Source organism: Trichechus manatus, unplaced genomic scaffold (assembly GCF_000243295.1).
Source record: "Trichechus manatus latirostris isolate Lorelei unplaced genomic scaffold, TriManLat1.0 scaffold00019, whole genome shotgun sequence".
Classification (NCBI taxonomy): domain Eukaryota; kingdom Metazoa; phylum Chordata; class Mammalia; order Sirenia; family Trichechidae; genus Trichechus; species Trichechus manatus.
This window is the reverse complement of record NW_004443955.1, coordinates 12,744,903-12,768,228: the sequence shown is the minus strand read 5'-3', so window position 1 is coordinate 12,768,228 and position 23,326 is coordinate 12,744,903. Positions and strand designations below refer to the sequence as shown.

The window sequence follows — 23,326 nt, the reverse complement described above, 5'->3', positions numbered from 1 at the left end:
TGCACCTACTTGTTAATTTCCTAAATTTTCTTGATATTGATTACTAATTTCAATCCATTGTGGTCAGAAGGCATACTTTGTATGATTTCTATCATTTTACACTTATTGACACTTGTTTTATGTCCTAACATATATGGTCTACCCTGGAGACCATCAGAAGAATGTGTATTCTCCTGTTGCTGGGTAGAGTGTTCTATAGATATTTGTTAAGTGTAGTTGGTTTAAGGGTTGTTCAAGTCTTTTATTTCCTTTCTGATCTTCTGTCTAGTTGTTCTGTCATTATTGAAGGGGGAGAGGGTACTGAAGTCTCCAGATATTATTGCTGAGTTGTCTATTTCTTCCTTCAATTCTCTCAGTTTCTGCTTCAAATATTTTGGGGCCCTGTTATTACAGGCATATGTTTATTATTTCCACCACCTATCTGTCAGTTTGTCTACTGTGATGGCTTGCATGTTGCTATGATGCTGGAAGCTGTGTCACCAGAATTTAAAATACCAGCAGGGTCACCCATGGTGGACAGGTTTCAGTGGAGCTTCCAGACTAAGACAGACTAGGAAGAAAGGACTGGCAATCTACTTCCAAAAATCAGCCAATGAAAACTCTATGGACCACAACAGAATATTGTCTGGGAGCTGGAAGATAAGCCCCTAGAATGGAAGACACTCAAAATACACAGTAGCCGCAACAATCGACCCATGAATACCAACGACTGTGAAAATGGCTCAGGACCAGTCAACATTTTGTTCTGTAGTACATGGGGTCACCCTGAGTGAGAGCTGACTCAATGGCAACTAACAACAACAACATGTTTTATAATTTTTATAGCTTCTTAATGGATTGACCCTTTTATCATTTAAAATGTCCTTGTCTCTAGTAACAATTTGTGTCTTAAGGTTTATTTTGTCTAATATTAGTATATCTACTCATGTTCTTTTTTGGTTACTGTTTGCTGGTATGTCTTTGTTCATTCTTTTACTTGCAACCTATTTGGGTCTTTGAAACTAAAGTGTGTCGTTCGTGGACAGCATATAGTTGGACCATACTTTTTTATCCATTTCTACTGTCTCTGTCTTTGAATTGGCATATTTAATCCATTTATATTTAGTGTAACTACTGATAAGGTTTATGTCTGCTATTTTGCTATTTGTTTTCTATATGTCATGTCCTTTTAGTTCCTCTTGTCCTCATTACTGTCTTTTTTTGTGTTAAATAGATCATTTCTCATGCACCATTTTAATTTTCTTGTGGTTCTTTTAATGTTGTTGTTAGGTGCCATCAAGTCGTTTCTGACTCATACGACCTCATGTACAGCAGAAGGAAACACTGCCCGGTCCTGCGCCTTCCTCACAATCATTGTTATGCCTGAGCCCATTGTTGCAACCACTGTGTCAGTCCATCTCATTGAGGGTCTTCCTTCCTTTTTTTGCTGACCCTTTACCAAGCATGATATCCTTCTCCAAGGACAGATCCCTCCCGATAACATGTCCAAAGTATGTGAGACACAGTCTTGCCATCCTTGCTTCTAAGGAGTATCCTGGTCATACTTCTTCCAAGACAGATTTGTTAATTATCTGGGCAGTCCGTGGTATATTCCATATTCTTCACCAACACCATAATTCAAAGGCATCAATTCTTCTTCGGTCTTCCTTATTCATTGTCCAGCTTTTGTATGCATAGGAGGCGACTGAAAACACCATGGCCTGGGTCAGGCGCACCTTAGTCTTCAAGGTGACATCTTTGCTTCTTAACACTTTCAAGAGGTCTTTTGCAGCAGATTTGCCCAATGCAATGTGTTGTTTGATTTCTTGACTGCTGCTTTCATGGGTGTTGATGGTGGATCCAAGTAAAATGAAATCCTCAACAACTTCAATCTTTTCTCCATTTATCATGATGTTGCTTATTGGTCCAGTTGTGAGGACTTTTGTTTTCTTTATGTTGTTGTTCTTTTACTATATATATATATCCGTGTATTTGTGTGTTTTAGTTATTTTCATAGCAGTTAACCTGGGATTGCAATTAACATCTTAATTTATAACAACCTAGTTCAGATTATACCAACTTAATTTCAATAGTATACAAAAATTACATTCCCTCCCCCCTCCTTTGTACTGTCATTGTCATGCAAATTACAGCTTTATGAAGTGTTTGCCCATCACCACAGATTTGTAATTACTGTTTTATGCAGTTATCTTTTAAATCAGATAGGAGAAAAAAATGTTACAAACAAAAAATATATTTATATCTTTTATATTTACCTGTGTTGTTATATTACCTATGTAATTACCTTTACCAGTACTCTTTATTTCTTCATGTGAATCTGAGTTACTTTCTTGTGTCTCATATCAGTCTGAAGGATTCCCTTTTGTATTACTTGTAAGGCTGGTCTGCTAGTGACAAATTCTCTCAGTTTTTGTTCACCTGGGAATGTTTTAATTTATCTTTCACTTTGAAGGTTAGTTTTGCTTTACTGATAGTCTTTTTCTTTCAACACTTTTTATATGTCATCCCCACTGCCTTCTGGCCTTCAAGGTTTCTGATGAGAAATCAGCTCTTAATCATAATAAGGATCCCTTGTACATGATGAGTTGCTTCTCTTTTTCTGCTTTCAAGATTTTCTCTTTCTTTTGACAGTTTATGATGTGTCTACATGTGGCTCTCTTTGAGTTTATCCAACTTGGAGTTTGTTTAGTTTCTCGAATGTGTAGATTACTGTTTTTCATCAAATTTTGGAAACATTTTGGCCATTATTTCTTCAAATATTCTTTCTGCCTTGTTCTTTCTCTCCTCTCCTCCTGAGCCGCCCACTATGCATATGTTTGGTATGCTTGATGGTGTCCCATCTGATGCTCTGTTCATTTTTCTTCATTCTTTTTTCTTTTTTTCCTCAGACTGGATAATCTTAATTGACCTACTTTCCCATTTGCTAACTCTTTCTTCTGCCTGCTCAAATATGCTGTCGAGCCCTTCTAGTTATTTTTTCAGTTATTGTACTTTTCAGAATTTCTATTTGGTTCCTTTTTAATCTCTTTGTTGATATTCTCGATTTGGTAAAACATTGTTCTCATACTTTTCTTTAGCTCTGTATATAGTTCTTTGAACATATTTGAAATAAGTGATTTAAAGTCTTCGTCTATTAAGTCCAACATCTGAGATTTCTCAGGGGCACTTTCTATTGATTGCTTTATTTCCTGTGTATGGGCTATACTCTTGTTTTTTGGCATGTCTCAATTTTTTCTTGAACACTGCATATTTCAAATAATATAATATGGTAACTCTGGAAATCAGATTTCCCTCCACCAGGGTTTGTTGTTGTTTATTTGGTTACTTTTCTTAACTACTTCCATGAAATTTGTATTTTCCGTCATGTGTGGCCACTGAAGTCTCTACTCAGTTTAGCTTAGTGGTCAGCTAATGATCAGACAGAAATTTCCTTTAATTCCTGACACCAGTAAGTTTCCCGATCTTTGCTGAAGGGCTCTGTGTGCATATTGAGGCACACCTTCAACACTCGGCCAGGCAGTTGACAACTCTGCATAAGCCTCCACTTTCTGCCTGTGCAGAGCCTCAAGATCAGCCAGAGGTGAGAATATAGGGCCTTTCCAGGTCTTTCAGGATCATGCTCATAGCCCTGCACATCCACCTGGCCTTCTAGATTTCCAGGAATATGTTGGAGCTTTTCAAAACTCTCCTATGGGCACCTCACTTCCTAGCTTTTCCTTTGAAGCTTTTTGGTTAGCCTATTGTTTGCCCCAATTGTTATCCACTGCTTCAGGCAGTTCTGAAGTTAATCAATTGTCTCCAATTGTTTTAGATAAAATGCTCCCAGAAAAAAGTTTTTCTCCCTGGCAAAGTTCCAAGTCCGGTTAAATAAAGACAGCCTTGTGAGTAGGGTCTTCTAGAAAACACCAGACACGTCAAATAATAACAATTATCTGGTAATCAGGGATTCAAGTTGCTCCAACTCTCTTCTGCCCCTTCCAGTGGCTGCCAGGCTGCTGGTTTTCACTGTGATTATGGGCTGTTGGTTATCAAGGCTACCATGCAACTGGAGAAGGTAGGATGAGAACAGGGCAAGTTAAAATGCCATAAAGTTTACTGTTCTTTCCAATATTTAGCTGTTTTTCTTTAATAACACTCCCTAGATTGTTGCAAGCCTCTGATTAATTCTCAGAATTTTGAAAAAGTTGATGCCAACTATTTTTGCCAGTTTTCTCACTGTTTTTTTAAAGAGAAGAGATTTTTCGGTGGTCCTTACTCTGACATTTTTGCTGACATCCCACGTGTAGTGATTTTAATTTGCATTTTCCCAATGAATAATGATGTTGAACATCTTTCCATGTGCTTATTTGACATTTACATATGAAGTGTCTGCTCAAATCTTTTGCCCATTTCTTATTGAGTTACTTCTCTATTATTGAATTATATGAGTTCTTTATATTTCTGAATTGAAGTTCTTCATCAGATACACATTTTACAAATATTTCTATTATTGCCTTTTCATTTTAATAACAATGTCTTTTTATAAAAAATAACTTTATTAAGGAATTTTTGTATATTATATGATTCACTCATTTCAAGTGTACAACTCAATGATTTTTTTAGTAAATTTACCAAATTGTACAACCATAACCATGACTCAGTTTTAGAACATTTTCATTGCTGAAATATGGTCCCTCATGAACACTTACTTAACCTCCATTCCCTCCTGCCCCTGCCCCAGGCAACCACTAATCTACTTTCTGTCTTTATAGCTTTGACTTTTCCGAATATTTCATATACATGGAATAATATATTTTCTTTTGTATCTGGCTTCTTTCACTGAGCATACTGTTTTTGAGGTTCATCCATGTCACAGCATGTACCCTTAGTTCATTTCTTGATGTTGACGAATAATATTCCATTGTATGGATATACACTAACAGTGTCTTCTGAAGAACAAAAAATTTAGGTAAACCAAGAGAAGTGAAAGCATATGTCTGTACAAATTCTTGTACTCAAATGTTCATAGCAGCTTTATTCATAATAACCAAAAACTTTAAACAAACCAAATGTCTATCAACTTGTGAAAGGATAAACAAATTGTAGTATATCCATACATCATACGACTACTCAGCAATAACAAGGAACCAACCACTGATACATGTAACAATACCAAAAAAATCTCAAAAGCATTATGCTAAGTGAAAGAATTTAGACACAAAAGACTAGCAATTACATGATTTCATAGATAATAAATACTAGAAAAGCACAATTATAATGTCATAAAGCATACCACTGATTTCCAGGAGCTAGGGGTAGAGAGGGGATTAACTACAAAGGAATATGAGGAAACTTTTCAGCTGATGGAAATCTTCTGTAATTGTGGTGATGGTTACATGACTGTAAACATTTGTCACAACTCATCAAATTTTGAGTGAACTTCATTGTATGTAAATCATATCTAAATAAAGGTTTTCTTTTTAAAGAATGACATGTCCCTATTCCTCCTTCAGTTCTGACAAAAGCTTTATCTACTGACAAGTCAGTCTATTCTAGTATTCACTAAGAAGAGTTGCTGTTTTTAATTAAATGCTGGAAATTATAGTTATGAACAATCATTTAGCCCTTCAATTAATCTTTTTATATCCATAGGAGTTAAGTAATTTTTTTCCTAAGATAATATAGTAAAATGTAGAAGCCAATCCAAATTCCAGATTGACTAAGTTCCTCTGGAAATGGCTCATACATTTCAGAGACATATAAAAACAAACTAATTATGCACCAGATGTACAGGCAGTAATGTGGATAGATCATAAACAAAGTGCTGAATTATTTTTTAAGAAAGAAACTGAATGAGGTCTTAGCACCATACCATTTATGTCGACCAACAATATATGCACATAAAATACTGTGTCATACAAATAAAAGGCCATCAAATACAAATGCATAGAGACAAACATTTACAGTGGTTACCAGGGGCTGGGGGGAGGGAGTAATGGGAATTATTGCTTATGAGGTACTGAGTTTCTGTTTGGCATGATTAAAAATTTTGGAAATGGATAGTGGTGATGGTTGTACAACATGGTGAAGGTAATTAATGTCACTGAATTGTACACTTAAAAATGGTTAAAATGGCAAATCCTTTGTTATATACATTTTACCACAAAAAAATTAAAAAGCTAAAGAAGTTTTATTTTAAAAAGGCCATCCAATACATTAAAACACAGCAGAGAGGGGAATGGGAGTAGGGAATGGGGATAAAAGGAAATTAATAAAAAATTAATTCAAATCCATCAATCAATCAAAAGAGATCTTGGACCAAAGACAGTGTGCTGTGAATTGAAGATTATCATTAATTAATTATACCTTTGCATAAGTGTTCCAAACAAAACAAAAACTAAGATATCCTTACAATGAACTAAGTCTCAAAAATATATATTTGACAGGGTTTTCAATAAATAATTTAATTAATTTCATTTATCCAACATACTAGTTGAAAAATTTTACTGGAGAAAACATCCATTGTTTTTACTAGTAGAATAACACAAATACAAAATGGTTTAATATGGTAGTGTTCTCAGTAATAATTCACTTAATGCTATCTCCTCAAATGTTAGAAATAAAGAAATTAGGAAAAATGAGAAAGCAAAGCAGAATTGAGTCAAAGAAGATTTTTGCGGTAAGGGAATGCAGCTAATCTCAAAGCCAAATGAAGTACAGCCTTCCTTTCTACAGGGTCATGTGAGAGATAAGAATCTGGATAAGTAAACATATATGGATTTGTACACACATATCCATCGTATACTTGCTGATATGAGGAACAAATCTATATTAAAATCATTAAATTAAACAGGAAAAAGAAATATGGTTCTCTTTGTTAGCAAGTTCAGGCTTCAAGGACAGAAATAGCATTCATATATATGTGTGTGTGTATACATATATGTATATTTATACATACATGGGAGCCCTGGTGGCTCAGTGGTTAAGAGCTTGGCTGTTAAACAAAAGGTTAGCAGTTGGAATCCACCAGCTGCTCCTTGGAAACCCTATGGGGCAGTTCTACTCTGTCCTGTACAGTCGCTATGAGTCGGAATCGACTCGACGGCAACAGGTTTCTTGGGGTTTATATACACATATGTATATATATATATATACATATATATAATTTTATTTATTTTGTTGTTGTTCTTGAGAATATACACAGCAAAACATACACCAGTTCAACAGTTTCTACACATATCATTTAGTGATACTGATTACATTCTTTGAGTTATATAACCATTTTCACCCTTCTTTTCTGAGTTGTTCCTCCCCATTAACATAAATTCACTGTCCCCTAAGGTTCCTATCTAATTTTTTGAGTTGCTGTTGTCAATTTGATCCCATATAGATAGTTCTTAAAAGAGCATAATGTTCCAGGCAGGCATTTTTTACTAGTTAAGCTGAACTATTGTTTGGTTTTAAGAAGACTTCAAGGGATATTTTTGGTTTAAGGTCTAAAGATTATGTCAGGGCAATAATTTCAGGGGTTCATCCAACCTTCATTGTCCAAGAAGTCTAGAGTCCATGAGAATTTTAAATGCTGTTCTACATTTTCCCCCTTTTGATCAGTATTCTTCTATAGAATCTTTAATCAAAATGACCAGTAATGGTAGCCGGGCACTATCCAGTTCTTCTGGTCTCATGACAAAGGAGACAGTTGTTCATGGAGGCAATTAGCCACACAATGCACATCCTCTTCCTATTCCTGACTCTCCTTCTTCCTCTGTTGTTGCAGGAAAATAGGGACAAATTGTTGCGCCTTGGATGGCCACTTGCAAGCTTTTAAGACCCCAGGCACTACACAACGAACTAGGAGGTAGATCAAAAGCACTAAACATGTTATTAAACCAATTTACTGTGATGTCCCATGAAATCATGACCCTAAACTTTCAAACCAAGAAACCAAAACCCATGAGGTTTTTGGTTGTACATAATGAGCCTCAGCAGCTACTCTTTCTGTCTTTTTTTTGTCATTGTTGTAAATATATCTATCATAACTTCTGCCAATTCAACTTTTTACAGGTGTACAACTTTTTTTTATCTGAGAGCTCATTTTTATTCATTTTTCCACTGTGCATAAGGCCCTTCACTCTCTGATTACCCAGCTTATTTCTCCAGTCTCATCTTCCACTCTCACCACTTCTCCCCTACTTCACAATCCCAACATACCCTAGACTTCAGTCATACTGAACTTTTCAGTATTCCTCAGATAAACCAGACCTTTGCAGTTCATGTACATACTCAGATGTACAACTTATTAAAAGCAATTATAATAATCGGCTGTGCAACCCTACCGTTAATGTGATAGTTTCATCATCGTTACTCCCCCTTTTCCCCTTCCACCTGTCCCTGGTAACCACTAATAAACTTGTTCTCTATACATTTGTCTTTTCTTGTCTTTTTACATAAGTGAGGTCATACAATCCTTGTCCTTTTGTGATTGGCTTATTTCACTCAGCATAATGTCTTCCAGCTCCCTCCATCTTGTAGCATTATCAAGACTTCATTTCTCCTACTGGCTGAGTACTATTCCATTGTATGCATGTACCACATTTTGTTTATCCATTCATATGATGATGGACATTTAAGTTGTTTCCACCTTTTGGCTATTGTGAATGGTGCTGCAATGAGCATTGGTGTGTAAGTCTCTGTTTGAGTTTCTGCTTTCGAGTCTTTTGGGTATACACCTAGAAGTGGAAATTCTGGGAAATATGGTAGTTCTATTTTCAGTTTTTGGGGAACTGTCATACTGTTTTCCACAACGGCTGAACCATTTTGCATTCCCAGAAGCAATGGTTAAGAGTTCCAGTTCCCTCATACCGTCGCCAACGTTTGTTGTTTTCAGTCTTTTTTATCTTAGCCATCTTAAACTAAAACCAAACTCACTGCCACCGAGTTGATTCTGACTCATAGCGACTCTACAGGACAGAGCTGAACTGCCCCATAGAGTTTCCAAGGAGCTGCTGGTGAATTTGAACGGCTGACCTTTTGGTTAGCAGCCCAGCTCTTAACCACTACACTGAGCCATCCTAATGGGAGTGAACTGGTATCTCATTGTGGTTTTGACTTACATCTCTCTGGTGGCTAATAATGTTGAGCATCTTTTCATGTGTTTGATGGTCATTTGAATGCCCTCTTTGATGAATGTCTATTCAAGTAAGTCCTTTACCCATTTTATGATTGGGTTATATTTGCCTTTTTGTTGTTAAGCTGTCAAAGATTTATATACATACATTTTGATTATTAGGTTCTTGTCAGATACATGGTTTCCAAAGATATTTTCCTGTTCGGTAACTTATCTTTTCACTTTCTTGGTAGTCTTTTGATGAACAAAGTTTTTAATTTTTATGCGGTCTCATTTATTTATTTTGTCTTTTGCTGCTTGTGCTTTTGTTATTATACTATATAATCCATTGTTAAAAACTAGGCCTGACAGCATTGCCCTTGCTTATTCTTCTAACAATTTTATGGTTTTAATTTGTACATTTAGGTCCTTAAGCCATTTTGAATTTGTTTTTGTGTATGGTGTGAGGCATGAATCCTGTTTCATTTTTCTTCATGTTGCTGTTGTTGTTAGGTGCTGTCGAGTCGGTTCCGACTTATAATGACCCTATGTACAACAGAACGAAACACTGCCATTCCTGTGCCATCCTCACGATTGTTGTTATGTCTGAGCCCATTGTTGCAGAAACTGTCAATCCATCTTGTTGACGGTCTTCCTCTTTTTCCCTAGCCCTCAACTTTACCAAGCATGATGTCCTTCTCCAGGGACCGATCCCCCCTGATAACATGTCCAAAGTATTTTTGAGATGTAGTCTCGCCATCCTTGCTTTCTAAGGAACATTCTGGTTGTACGTCTTCCAAGACAGATTTGTTCGTTCTTTTGGCAGTCCATAGTACATTCAATATTCTTCACTAACGCCACAATTCCAAGCCATCAATTCTTCTTCAGTCTTCCTTATTTACTCTCCAGCTTTCGCATGCATATGAGGTGACTGAAGACACCATGGCTTGGGTCAGGCAAACCTTAGTCTTCAAGGTGACGTCTTTACTTTTCAACACTTTAAAGAGGTCTTTTGCAGCAGATTTGCCCAGTGCAATGTCTTTTGATTTCCTGCCTGCTGCGTCTATGGGTGTTGATTGTGGATCCAAGTAAAATGAAATCCTTGACAACTTCAGTCTTTTCTCCGTTTATCATGATGTTGCTTATTGACTGGTCCAGATGTGAGGATTTTTGCTTCCTTTATGTGGAAGTGTAAACCATACTGAAGTCTTTGATCTTCATCAGTAAGTGCTTCAAGTCCTCTTCACTTTCAGCAAGCAAGGTTATGGCATCTGTATATCACAGGTTGTTAATGAGTCTTCCTCCAATTCTTCATATAGTCCAGCTTCTTGGATTATTTGCTCAGCATACAGATTGAATAGGTATGGTGAAAAGATACAACCCTGATGCACACCTTTCCTGACTTTAAACCACGCAGCATCCCCTTGTTCTGTTCGAACGACTGCCTCTTGATCCATGTACAGGTTCCTCATGAGCACAATCAAATGTTCTGGAATTCCCATTCTTCACAATGTTACCCATAATTTGTTATGATCCACACAGTTGAATGCCTTTGTATAGTCAATAAAATATAGGTAAACATCTTTCTGGTATTCTCTGCTTTCAGCCAAGATCCATCTGACATCAGCAATGATATCCAGGGTTCCACGTCCTTTTCTGAATCCAGCTTGAATTTCTGGCAGTTCCCTGTCAATATACTGCTGCAGCTGCTTTTGAATGATCTTCAGCAAAATTTTACTTGTGTGTGATATTAATGATATTGTTAGATAATTTCCACATTCTGTTGGATCACCTTTCTTGGGAATCGGCATAAATATGGATCTCTTCTAGTCAGTTGGCCAGGTAGCTGTCTTCCAAATTTCTTGGCATAGACGAGTGAGCACTTCCAGTGCTGCATCCATTTGTTGAAACATCTCAGTTGGTATTCCGTCAATTCCTGGAGCCTTGTTTTTGGCCAATGCCTTCAGTGCAGCTTGGACTTCTTCCTTCAGTACTGTCAGTTCCTGATCATATGCTACCTCCTGAAATGGTTGAACATCTGCATGTGGAAATCCAATTTTCCCAGCACCATTTATTGAAGAGACCCATCTTTCCCCCATTGAATGGACTTAGCACCCTTGTCAAAAATCAGTTGACTGATGTCTGGGTTTATTTCTGGACTCTCAATTCTATTCCATTGGTCTATGTGTCTACTGTTATATCAGTACCAGTCTGTTTTGATTACTATAGCTGTACAGCATGTTTTAAAATAAGGAAGTGTGAATCCTCCTACTTTGTTCTTTGCTTTCAACATTGCTTTAGCTATTCAGGGCCTCTTGCCATTCCATATAAAGTTGAGGATTGGTTTTTCTATTTCTGTAAAGAAGGCTGTTGGAATTTTGCCCAGGATTCGTTGACTTTATGGATCACTTTCAGTAATATTGACATGTTAACAATATTGAGTCTTCCAGTCCATGAACATGAAACATCTTCCACTTATTTAAGTCTTCTTTAATCTCTTTCAGTAGTGTTTTATAGTTTTCATTGTATAAGTGCTTCACGTCCCTGGTTAGATTTGCTGTTGCTGTTGTTAGATGCTGTTGAGTCAGTTCCTACTCACTGTGACCCTATACACAACTGAACAACATACTGCCCAGTCCTGCACCATCCTCACAATTGTTGCTGTGTTTGAGCTCTTTGTTGTAGCCAGTGTGTCAATCCATCTTGTTGACGGTTGTCTTAGTCATCTAGTGCTGCTATAACAGAAATACCACAAGTGGCTGGCTTCAACAAACAGAAGTTTATTCTCTCACAGTCTAGTAGGCTAGAAGTCCGAATTCAGGGCATCAGCTCCAGGAGAAGGCCCTCTCTGTATTGGCTCTGGAGGAAGGTCCCTGTCATCAATCTTCCCCTGGTCGAGTTGCTTCTTAGTGCAGGGACCCCGGTTCAAAGGACTTGCTATTCTCCTGGTTCTTGTTTCTTGGTGGTATGAGGTCCCCCTGTCTCTCTGCTTGCTTTTCTATTTTATATCTAAAAAGAGATTGGCTCAAAACACAATCCAATCCTGTAGATTGAGTCCTGCCTCATTAACATAACTGCCACTAATCCCATCTCATCAACATCATAGAGACAGGATTTACAACACGTAGGAAAATCACATCCGATCACAAAATGGTGGAAATCAATCACACAATACTGGGAGTTATGGCGTAGCCCAACTGATACACATATTTTTGGGGGACACAATTTGATCCATGACAAGGGTCTTCCTCTTTTTGGCTGGCCCTCTACGTTACCAAGCATGATGTCCTTCTCCAGGGACTGGTCCCTCTGATAACATGCCCAAAGTATGTGAGACGAAGTCTCGCCATCCTTACTTCTAAGGAGCATTCTGGCTGTACCTCTTCTAAGACAGATTTGTTCATTCTTCTGGCAGTCCGTTGGTGTATTTAATATTCTTGGGCAACACCATAATTCAAAGGTATAAATTGTTCTTTGGTCTTCCTTATTCACTGTCTAGCTTTTGCATGCATATAAGGTGATTGAAAATATCATGATTTGGGTCTGGTGCACCTTAGTCCTCAAAGAGACATCTTTGCTTTTTAACACTTTAAAGAGGTATTTTGCAGCACATTTGCCCAATGCAATACATTGATTTCTTTCCTTTTTTTTTTTTATTGTGCATTAGGTGAAACTTTACAGAGCAAATTAGTTTCTCATCAAACAGTTAATACGCACATTGTTTTGTGACATTGGTTGCCAACCCCACGATGTGTCAACACTCTCCCCTTCTTCACCCCAAATTCTCTGTCTCCATTCATCCAGTTTTCCTGCCCTTTCCTGCCTTCTCATCCTTGCTTTTGGGCTTGTGTGCCTATTAGTCTCGTATACATGATTGAACCACAAAGCATATTCCTCACTTGTGTTACTGCTGGCCCTATATACATGTCTCATCTTTGGCTTAAAGGTGAACCTCAGGAGAGACTTCAGCACTGAGTTAAAAGGGTGTCCAGGGGCCATACTCTCGGGGTTTCTCCAGTCTCTGTCAGACCAAGCCTGGACTTTTGTGTGTGTATGTGTGAATTTGAATCTTGTTCTACATTTCTCTCCTGCTCTGTCCAGGATCCTCTATTGTGATCCCTGACAGAGTAGTTGGTGGTGGTAACCAGGCACCATCTAGTTGTTCTGGGCTCAGTCTGGTGGAAATTGTGGTAGTTGAGGTCCATTAGTCCTTTGGACTAATCTTTCTCATGTGTCTTTGGTTTTCTTTATTCTCCTTTGCTCCAGCCGGGATGGGACTAGTAGATGTATCTTAGACGGCTGGCTGCTCTCAGGCTTTTAAGACCCCAGACACTACTCACCACAGTCGGATGTAGAACATTTTCTTTATAGACTATGTTATGCCAATTGAGCTATATGTCCCCTGAGACCATGATCCCAACCCTCGGCCCAGTAGCTCAGTCCGTCAGGGAGTTTGGATATGTCTGTGAAGCTTCTGTGACTTTGCCCTGGTCAAGTTGTGCTGACTTTCCCAGTATCGTGTACTGTCTTACCCTTCACCAAAGTAAACACTTATCTACTATCTAGTGTTTTTCCCTCCCCATCCCCATCCTCCCTTGCAATCATCAAAGATTGTTTCTTTCTGTGTGGAAACATTTTCAGGTGTTTTTATAATACTGGTCTTATACAGTATTTGTCCTTTTGTGATTGACTTATTTCACTCAGCATAATGCTCTCCAGATTCATCTATGTTGTGAGATGCTTCACGGAGTCATCATTGTTCTTTATCTTTGGGTGGTATTCCACTGTGTGTATGTATCATAGTTTTTTTATCCATTCATCTGTTGATGGGCACATAGGTTGTTTTCATCTTTTTGCTATTGTGAATAATGCTGCGATGAACATGGGTGTGCATATGTCTATTGGTATAACGGCTCTTATTTCTCTAAGATATCTTCCGGTAGTGGGATTGCTAGATCGTACAGTATTTCTATGTCTAGCCTTTTAAGGAAGCTCCATAACGTTTACTGTTTTGCATTGTCACCAGCAGTGCATAAGAGTTCCAATCCATCATTTGATTTCTTGACTGCTGATTCCATAATGTTGATTGTGAATCCAAGTAGAATGAAATCCTTTACAACTTCAATATTTTCTCCGTTTATCATGATGTTGCTTATTGACTGGTCCAGATGTGAGGATTTTTGCTTCCTTTATGTGGCAGTGTAAACCATACTGAAGTCTGATCTTCATCAGTAAGTGCTTCAAGTCCTCTTCGCTTCAGCAAGCAAGATTGTGTCATCTGCATATCACAGGTTATGAATGAGTCTTCCTCCAATCCTGATGCCACCTTCTTCTTATAGTCCAGTTTCTTGGATTATTTGCTCAGCATACAGATTGAATATGTATGGTGAAAGGATACAACCCTGACGCACACCTTTCCTGATTTTAAACCACACATTATCCCTTTGTTCTGTTTGAACAACTCCCTCTTGATCCATGTACAGGTTCCTCATGAGCACAATTAAGTGTTCTGGAATTCCCATTCTTCACAATGTTATCCATAATTTGTTATTAATTTGTTATTATCCACATAGTCGAATGCCTTTGAATAGTCAACAAAACACAGGTAAACATCTTTCTGGTATTCTCTGCTTTCAGCCAAAATTCATCTGACATCGGCAATGATATCACTGGTTCCACATCCTCTTCTGAATCCAGCTTGCATTTCTAGCAGTTCCCTGTTGATGTACTGCTGCAACCTTTTTTGAAATGTCTTCAGTAAAATTTTACTTGCATGTGATATTACTGATATTTTCGATAATTTCCACATTCCGTTGGATCACGTTTCTTTGAAATGGGCACAAATATAGATCTCTTCCAGTTAGTCGGCCAGGTAGCTGTCTTCCAAATTTCTTGGCACAGACAAGCGAGCACCTATACGGCTGCATCCGTTTGTTGAAACGTCTCAACTGGTATTCCGTCAATTCCTGGAGCCTTGCTGTTTGTCAATGTCTTCAGTGCAGATTGAACTTCTTCCTTCAATACTGTGATGGTTAAGATTGTTTGTCAACTTGTCTGGGCCATAATTATCAGTGTTTTGGCAGTTGTATAATGTTGTGATCACTTCCCTGCTGAAATTTGATATGTGATCACCCCCATGATGGAATCTGCTGAGTGGTACAGGCAGGAGTGGGACCTGTGGCGCCTCACTGCCCCCTCAGCCTTCATCTCCCTGCCCTCCTCTGCCTACTTCCTTCCTGCTCGCATTGCTGGGGCGTTTCCTTGTTCTGGATCCTGCAGCTGGCTCCCACTCATCTGGCCTCTGGTTCTTGGGACTTGGGCTAGCAGCTTGTCGGCATCTTGCCTGCTGATCATGGATCTTCACAGCCTGTGGCAGCACTGCTCTCCAGCCTGCCGATCTTGGGTTCAGCGGCCTCTGTGGTTACGTGAATCAGGAGAATTTTCTTCCCGGCCTCATGGACTTATGGACTTAGGATTTACAGCCACTAAAAACTGTGAGCCATTTCCTTGATATAAATCTCTCTTTATATACATATATATGTGCATGTGTGTGTGTGTGTGTGTGTACACTTTATTGGTTTTGTTTCTCTAGAGAACCCAGCCTAACACAAATACTATTGGTCCTTGATCATATGCTATACCTCCTGAAATGGTTGAACATCGACCAATTCTTTTTGGTTGAGTGACTCTGTGTATTCCTTCCATCTTCTTTTGATGCTTCCTGCATCATTCAATATTTTGCCCATAGAATCCTTCAAAATGGCAACTCGAGGCTTGAATTTTTTCTTCAGTTCTTTCAGCTTGAGAAATGCCAAGCGTGTTCTTCCCTTTTGGTTTCCTAACTCCCAGATCTTTGTACATTTCATTATAATATTTTACTTTGTCTTCTCAAGCCGCCCTTTGAAATCTGTTCAGCTCTTTTACTTCATCATTTCTTCCTTTCGTTTTAGCTACTCTACATTCAAGAGCAACTTTCAGAGTCTCTTCTGACATCCATTTTGGTCTTTTCTTTCTTTCCTGTCTTTTTAACAACCTTTTTCTCTCTTCATGTGTGATATCCTTGATGTCATCCCACAACTCATCTGGTCTTTGGTCATTAGTGTTCAGTGCATCGAATCTATTCTGGAGATGGTTTCTAAATTCAGCTGGGATATAGTCAAGGTTGTACTTTGGCTCTTGTGGACTTGTTCTAGTTTTCTTCAGCTTCAACTTCAACTTGCATATGAGCAATTGATGGTCTGTTCCACAGTTGGCTGCTAGCCTTGTTCTGACTGATGATATCGAGCTTCTCTATAGTCTGTTTCCATAGATGTAGTTGATTTGATTTCTATGTATTCCATCTGGCAAGGTCCACTTGTATAGTCACCGTTTGTGTTGTTGAAAAAAGGTATTTGCAGTGAATAAGTCGTTGGTCTTATAAAATTCTACCATGCAATCTTTGGCATCATTTCTATCACCAAGGCCAAATTTTCCAACTACCGATCCTTCTTTGTTGTTAGATTTATTCCCAGGTATTTTTATTCTCTGAGGAGCCCTGGTGGTGCTATGGTTAAGTGCTCAGCTGCTAAGCAAAAGGTTAGTGGTTGGAACCCACCAGCTGCTCCGCAGGAGAAAGATGTGGCAGTCTGGTTACAGCCTTGGAATCCCTATGGGGCAGTCCTACTCTGTCCTATATGGTCGCTATGAGTTGGAATAGACTTGACAGCTACAGATTTTTGTTTTTTTGGTATTTTATTCTCTTAGATGCTACTGTAAATGGAATTGTTTCCCAAATTTCCCTTTCAGATTTCTCATTGCTGGTGTATAGAAATCCAACTGATTTTTGTTTGTTGACCTTGTACCCTGCAACTTTGCTAAATTCCTCTATTAGCTCTAGAAGTTTTCTTGTGGACTCTTTGGTATTTTCTATGTATAGGGTTATATCATCTGCCAATAGAGATAATTTTATTTCTTCTTTTCCAATCTGGAAACTTTTCATTTCTTTTTCCTGTCTTATTGCTCTGGCTATGACTTCTTATATAATATTGAATAGAAGTGGTGAGAGTGGGCACTCTTATCTTGTTCCTGATTTCAAGGGAAAAGCTCTCAGTCTTTCTCCATTAAGTATAATGCTGGGTGTTGGTTTTTCATATATGTTCTGAATCATATTGAGGAATTTCTCTTCTATTCCAATCCTCTTTAGGGTTTTCATCAAGAAACAGTGTTGGATTTTACCAAATGCTGCATCTATACAGATGATCATGTGGTGCTTTTCCTTTGTTCTATTGATGTGGTATATTATGTTGACTGAATTTCTAATGTTGAACCTTACTTCATTCCTGGAATAAATCCCACTTAATCATGTTGTATGTTGTTGGATTCTGTTTGATAGTATTTTGTTGAGGATTTTTGCATCTATATTCATAAGAGATATTTGCCTGTAATTTTCTTTTCTTGTGGTGTCTTTGTCTGGTTTGGGTGTCAGGGTTATGTTTGCTTTATAGAATGAATTAGGAATTATTCCTTCCTTCTCTATCTTTTGGAAGAATTTAAACAGTACTGGTGTCAATTCTCTTCTAAATGTTTGGTAGAATTCCTTGGTGTAGCCATCTAGTCCAGGATTTTTTTGTTGTTGCTGTTGTTGGGAGGTTTTTGATCACTGATTTGATCTCTTCACTTGTTATTGGTCTATTGAGATTTTCTATTTCCTCTTGAGGCAGTTTGGGTAGCTTGTGTGCTTCTAATAATTTGTCCATTTCATCTAGGTTATCCAGTTTGTTGCCGTACAGTTGTTTATAACATTTTGTCATAATTCTCTTTATTTCTATTGGATCAATCGTAATGTCCCTTCTTTTTATTTTGATTTTGATTATTTGTCTCTTTTATCTTCTTTCTTTGTCAATCTAGCTAAAGGGTTGTCAATTTTATTGATCTTTTCAAACAACCAACTTCTGGTTCTATTGATTCTCTCTATTGTTTTTCTGTTTTGATTTTCTTTATTTCTACTCTGATCATTGTTATTTCCTTTCTTCTGGACATTGAGGCTTAGTTTGCACTTCTCTTTCTAGTTCCTGGAGTTGCCATATTAGGCTGTTGATTTGAGATATTTTTTCTTTCTTCATGTAGGCATTTATTTCTGTAAGTTTCCCTCTGAGTACTGCCTTCACTGCATCCTATAAGTTTTGATATGTTGTACTTTCATTTTCATTTGACTCTAGAAAATTTGTGATTTCTGTTTCAATTTTTTCTTGACTTACTGGTAGTTTAGTAGTGTGTTGTTTAATTTTCATACATTTGTGTATTTTCCAGGTTTTTTTTTTTCTTTTCTGTTATTGATTGCTAGCTTCACTCCAGTGTGGTCAGAGAAAATACTTTGTAGGATTTTAATCTTTTTAAATTTACCAAGACTTGCTTTGTGACCTAACATGTGGTCTATCCTGGAGAATGATCCATGTGCACTGGAGTAGAATATATATTGTACTGTGTTTTTTTTGGGGGGTGGAATGTTCTACATATGTCTGTTAAGTCTACTTGGTTTATAGTGTCATTCAAGTCCTCTGTTTCCTTGTTGATCTCTTTCTAGATGTTCTGTAGAAATAACACTCTAAATAGAACAGTTTTTTTTTATTTCAGCTCTATCCTTCCTTTCAGATAAATTTAGAAAATCCATCACCTTATCTAATATAAGTATAAATAAATATGAATAGGCATCTAATTAAAAATGTATTTGGAAAAAGGAGGGAAGAAAAAGGCATAATAAATATCTGATAAACAACTGAAAAAAGAAGAAAAATCATAAGTCTTAGTTTTAGAAGGGATCTTAGAGACAAACTTACCTAAATTTTCATTTTTATTGATATGGAATAGAAAAAAAAAGTCTGAGAGGAAGAAAAAAGAATGGGTGAACTTCTGCTCCCACATAAACGGTTCAAAGTTAGGTTAATTACCAGGAGAATGAGCCTCTTGATGTGTACTCCTATTGCAGAACTGTGCCTTCAGAAGGTCCCATCCAGACACCCAGACAGCCCCCTTCCATCCAGCACCCTATCAGTTACCTGAGGGCCAAAGCCTAGCAATCCTATATCCCTCTTTCTCCCCCCAGTATTCTTTTATAGAATGAAAGGATAGCAGCCTGAGGTAGACACTAAGCATGTTAAGCTTAAGTTACAGTTTTAAATAGAAACAACAGCTTAGTGACATAAGATTGATTCCCAGTTCGGAAGAACTCAGAGGCTCTGTGAGCAGAGCTTAATCAGAGGATTTTATACAAAAGAACAAAATATCTGGAGCAACTCAGGTCTCATATAGCACTTACATTTAATGTGCATCTTTTGGATTATTTTAGTTTAGGGCAGTAACAATCCTTTTTCAGCTCCTCTAAATTGTTTGTTGTTATTAGTTGCCGTCGAGTCTATTTAGACTCATGGCAACCCCACATGTGCAGAGTAGAACTGCGCCATAGGGTTTTCACAGCTGTGACCTTTTGGAAGCAGATCACCAGGCCTGTCTTCCAAGGTGCCTTTAGGTGGTTCTGAACGACCAACCTTTCATCTAGTAGTCAAGCACTTAACCATTTGCACCACCTAACCACTTTTCCAAATTGCTACAGATTAGTAAGTCTACCAACTCTACTTTAAAGAATAATGGAAATACTATCTCATCAAGATCTTCTGTTGCTGGGTGGAAGAGGTAAAGTAGGAAATCTGTTCATTGTATAACTAAGTAAAAGTAAAAAGGTTATCTTCCAATTTTACCACCTTCACCCTGGCTTGAACTCTTCTAGGACCAAAATTTATTGTGAGAGAATGTGTTTATTCCACAAGTGTTTAAATTTGAGTAGCTTAGATGCCCTTTAAATTACACTTCAGACATATAAAAGAGTGTATAGAAGAGTCTGGATTAGCTAATTAGAACCTGCTATTCTGGACCAAGAAGCCCCTGGGTGGTGCAAACAGTTAACATGCTCAGCTGCTAACCAAAAGGTTGGCGGTTCAAGTTTACCCAGAGGTACCTGGGAAGAAAGGCTTGTCAATCTACTTCTGAAAATATCAGTCATTGAAAACCCTATGGAGCACAGTTCTACTCTGACACACATGGGACGGCCATGAGTTGGAATTGACTCAATAGCAACTAGTCACTGGTTATTCTGGACCAAAACAAACAAACATGTCACAAACTAAAATTTACAAAGGTAATCTGAAATACAAAGCCAACTGTCAATCTTTCAAATCATCTCTTCTTCGTTCCTTATCAGTTTTGTCTCTGTACTCTTGCTTTTCTAGGAAGGGATATTACTTCCTGGCCTTAAATGTCTCCTGCCTCGTACTAAATGGCAAAAATAAGCCAGCCAAATAGCAACTCCTAATCACTCTGTAAACTGAAATGGTGTTCACAACAACAGTCAAGGACAAAAGAATGAAGATTTCTTGTGATAAATATATCTTAGGCTATGCTGAAACACAGTGTAGTGGCTTTACTTCTCAAACGGGGTGCTCCAGCACAGGGGCACACAGCATGTACAACGGGACGCGGAATCACGAGGTGAGCCTAGCACAGGGCTTTGGAGTATCAATTTTACTGGACTATTTTAAGGAAAACACTCTAATTTTTAAAAATATGTAAGTATCAGTAATATATCAAATTTAAATGAATTTTTAAGATACTTCAGAAAATTCCACAATTGTGATCATTCCATTAAACTATGTCCCCAAGAGATATTCATTCACTCTCTTCTGACATCAGGAGGACTTCACCGTGCAAGTCCAAGATGTACTGATATAGTGGGGAGAAAACCCAACAACCAACATGGGTTCAAGTCCCAGATCTACCCCTTACAAACAAACTGTGTGACCTCGGCCAGGTCACTTACCTCTCCTTTTCTCACCTGCAGACTTAGGAGCCTATCACTTGTGATTTTACATACCTCTTAAATGATAAGTTTCTATTCAAATGCAAGGCATGAGTAACATTTTATTTATGACACCAGTGGTTTTATCTAGTGCAAATGATATAGAAACCTTGGAAAAATATAAACTTCATACTTCAAAAATTATGATCTCTCTCCATATGAAATTTTCCTCTCTTTCATTGCATTAAAAGAAAGATTAGATTAGTGAAGCGACACACAGTTTTCTGCAGTCACAGACTAGAAAAAGCTAAGTGTGAATTATTGGGAGTTAAGTTATAAGAATCTAGGAAAGAAGATACAGACAATACTTAATTTTTTTAGAAGAAGCAAGAATAATCCTAGGAAGTAAAAGAAGATTGGATTCCTTCCTGATTGTTTTTGGAGAAGCTAAGACCAAGACATAACAAGTTGGTCCTCCACAGCTGTGCTGCTTGGCAACCAAAAGAATTTTCTGGTTCACTGTGCTGACCAAACTGTGAAAAAGGGAGCTGTCCCCACTGAGCAGCAGGGATAAGTAGGAAATCTGCACTGTAAAGAAGTAAGGGGCCTGGGTGCCAAATTTAAAGGTCACCAAACACAATGCAAGAAAAGTAAATATTTTAGGGTAGTAAAGACTAATTTGCTAATTTGAAAGTGTAGTGGTAAAAGTCTACTTTATTTACTTACGCATTCTTTGACAAATCCAACTGTGTGAGCAAAAAATAGAATTAACAGTCAAAAAGGAGGAACATTTTTAAATGTTCTCAGCCAGTGTTTAAGATGTATCCAGGGGCTTTCTCTTCCTCCCAACACCAAGAGCACATTGTTGGCCCAAGTGAAATTGTTATTTGTACAAAAAATCTTTTGTGGAGTCCATGAAACAGAATTGTTCAAACTAACTCTTGAGATAAGGACCCTGAAAATGGTTATAAACATATGATCTGCATTACAGTTAGTCTTGAACAAAATGATCTTTATCAGATTTTGTCTTAAGTTTTTCCAACTCTTGACATTCAAATATTCTTTTTGCTCCAAAAGAATTAATGTGCTAACAGTTTTTTTCAAAAAATAGAGACAACTACAGAGATTAGAGATGAACATTTATCTCCGTTACAACACTAGTAGAATTTTAGTAAAAGGGTTGGAAATAATATCTATTTAAATTAAATTAAGAAAAAGCAAAAGATAAGAAGTTTACTTTTTCTGAGAGAGAAAACTGATATTTTTTTGTTTGATTTCCTTACATTTTGGAATGAAGGGTTACTATAAAATCTTTAAATAAACTTTTAAAATAAACCATTCTGATAAAAGTAATATTTGGTCTGGTCTTTAAAAAGCCACTTTTGTTATTTTATGGCCATTCTAAAATGAGAATGTATCCCTGAGTCACAGACTCTCCTAATGCCGTTTTGCTGGGGATGTATATGCTTTGTCAGACAACACGGCATAGCGGAAGGTGAGCCCAATTGGCTTCCAAAGCTCTGTTTTCCTGTACTGTCTTTGACACTAATGAGCTCTGTGATACTTAAGCTCTCTTGATCTCAACTTTCTTGTCTGTAAAGCTACAACACTCGATTAGATCTATGTTTCTAATTTTTACTTGTTCAGCCTTTAGATACTATTTGGTGTGAATCTGAACTCATGAACTCCTTAAATAGCTCCGAGGTCGCCCCCACTCCACCCAACAACCTGTAGTCCATTAGTGGCAACCTCTGGACACTAGGTTCTTTAAGGACTTATTACTCTAGAACTGGAGTAAAGAAGGGGAATGGGAAGGAAGGACACACAAACACTACTTACTTTTCAAAGAAATATCTGATAATCAGCAATCCAAAAGCATATGGAATTGACATGTATAGATGAGAAGGTTTTACAAAAACAAGTCCATCATGATCTTCAAAATCCGACCACTTTATTGTTGGAGGAAGCCAGAATCTTTCCATCCAGAACCATTCTTTAAATGTCTGAAACATTCTAGAGGGATAGGAAAAGAATTCGTTAGACTTGTAAAATAAACAAACACTTAAAATTGAGATAATATTGCACTTCATTGACTCAGAATACCTAAACCAGATAGCTTTGAAAAATAAGGGCAGAATGGAATACTATCATATAATGGATTTCATAATTCTCCATTGCATTAAACAGCAATTGCTCTGCCTACCCTCAGGACAATTTTGGCTGTAGCAGAGCAAACTGAAGTTTAACACACCACAGTTCACACTTTTGGCAGAACACATGTGAATATTATGGGTATGTACCTTTCTCTTATATGGTTCTATGTTATTAAAAATAATTTGACAATAGGCTCTACAACTTCTACATGCAAAAGGTCAACCTCATGAAAGCTCCAAGTATGTATAAATCTTCACTAA

The 23,326-nt window shown here is 37.5% G+C and overlaps 1 protein-coding gene across 1 annotated transcript in view; it reads right to left on the bottom strand.

The window, feature by feature from the left end:
- Positions 1-22,929, bottom strand: part of CERS3 (ceramide synthase 3) — a 110,704-nt gene extending 87,775 nt beyond the window's left edge. Inside the window, exon 1 of the mRNA XM_004372686.2 lies at positions 22,752-22,929. Coding sequence (XP_004372743.1) covers positions 22,752-22,924 — 173 coding nt within the window. The 5' untranslated portion in view covers positions 22,925-22,929. The remainder of the gene's footprint in view (positions 1-22,751) is intronic.
- Positions 22,930-23,326: the final 397 nt, after the last annotated feature.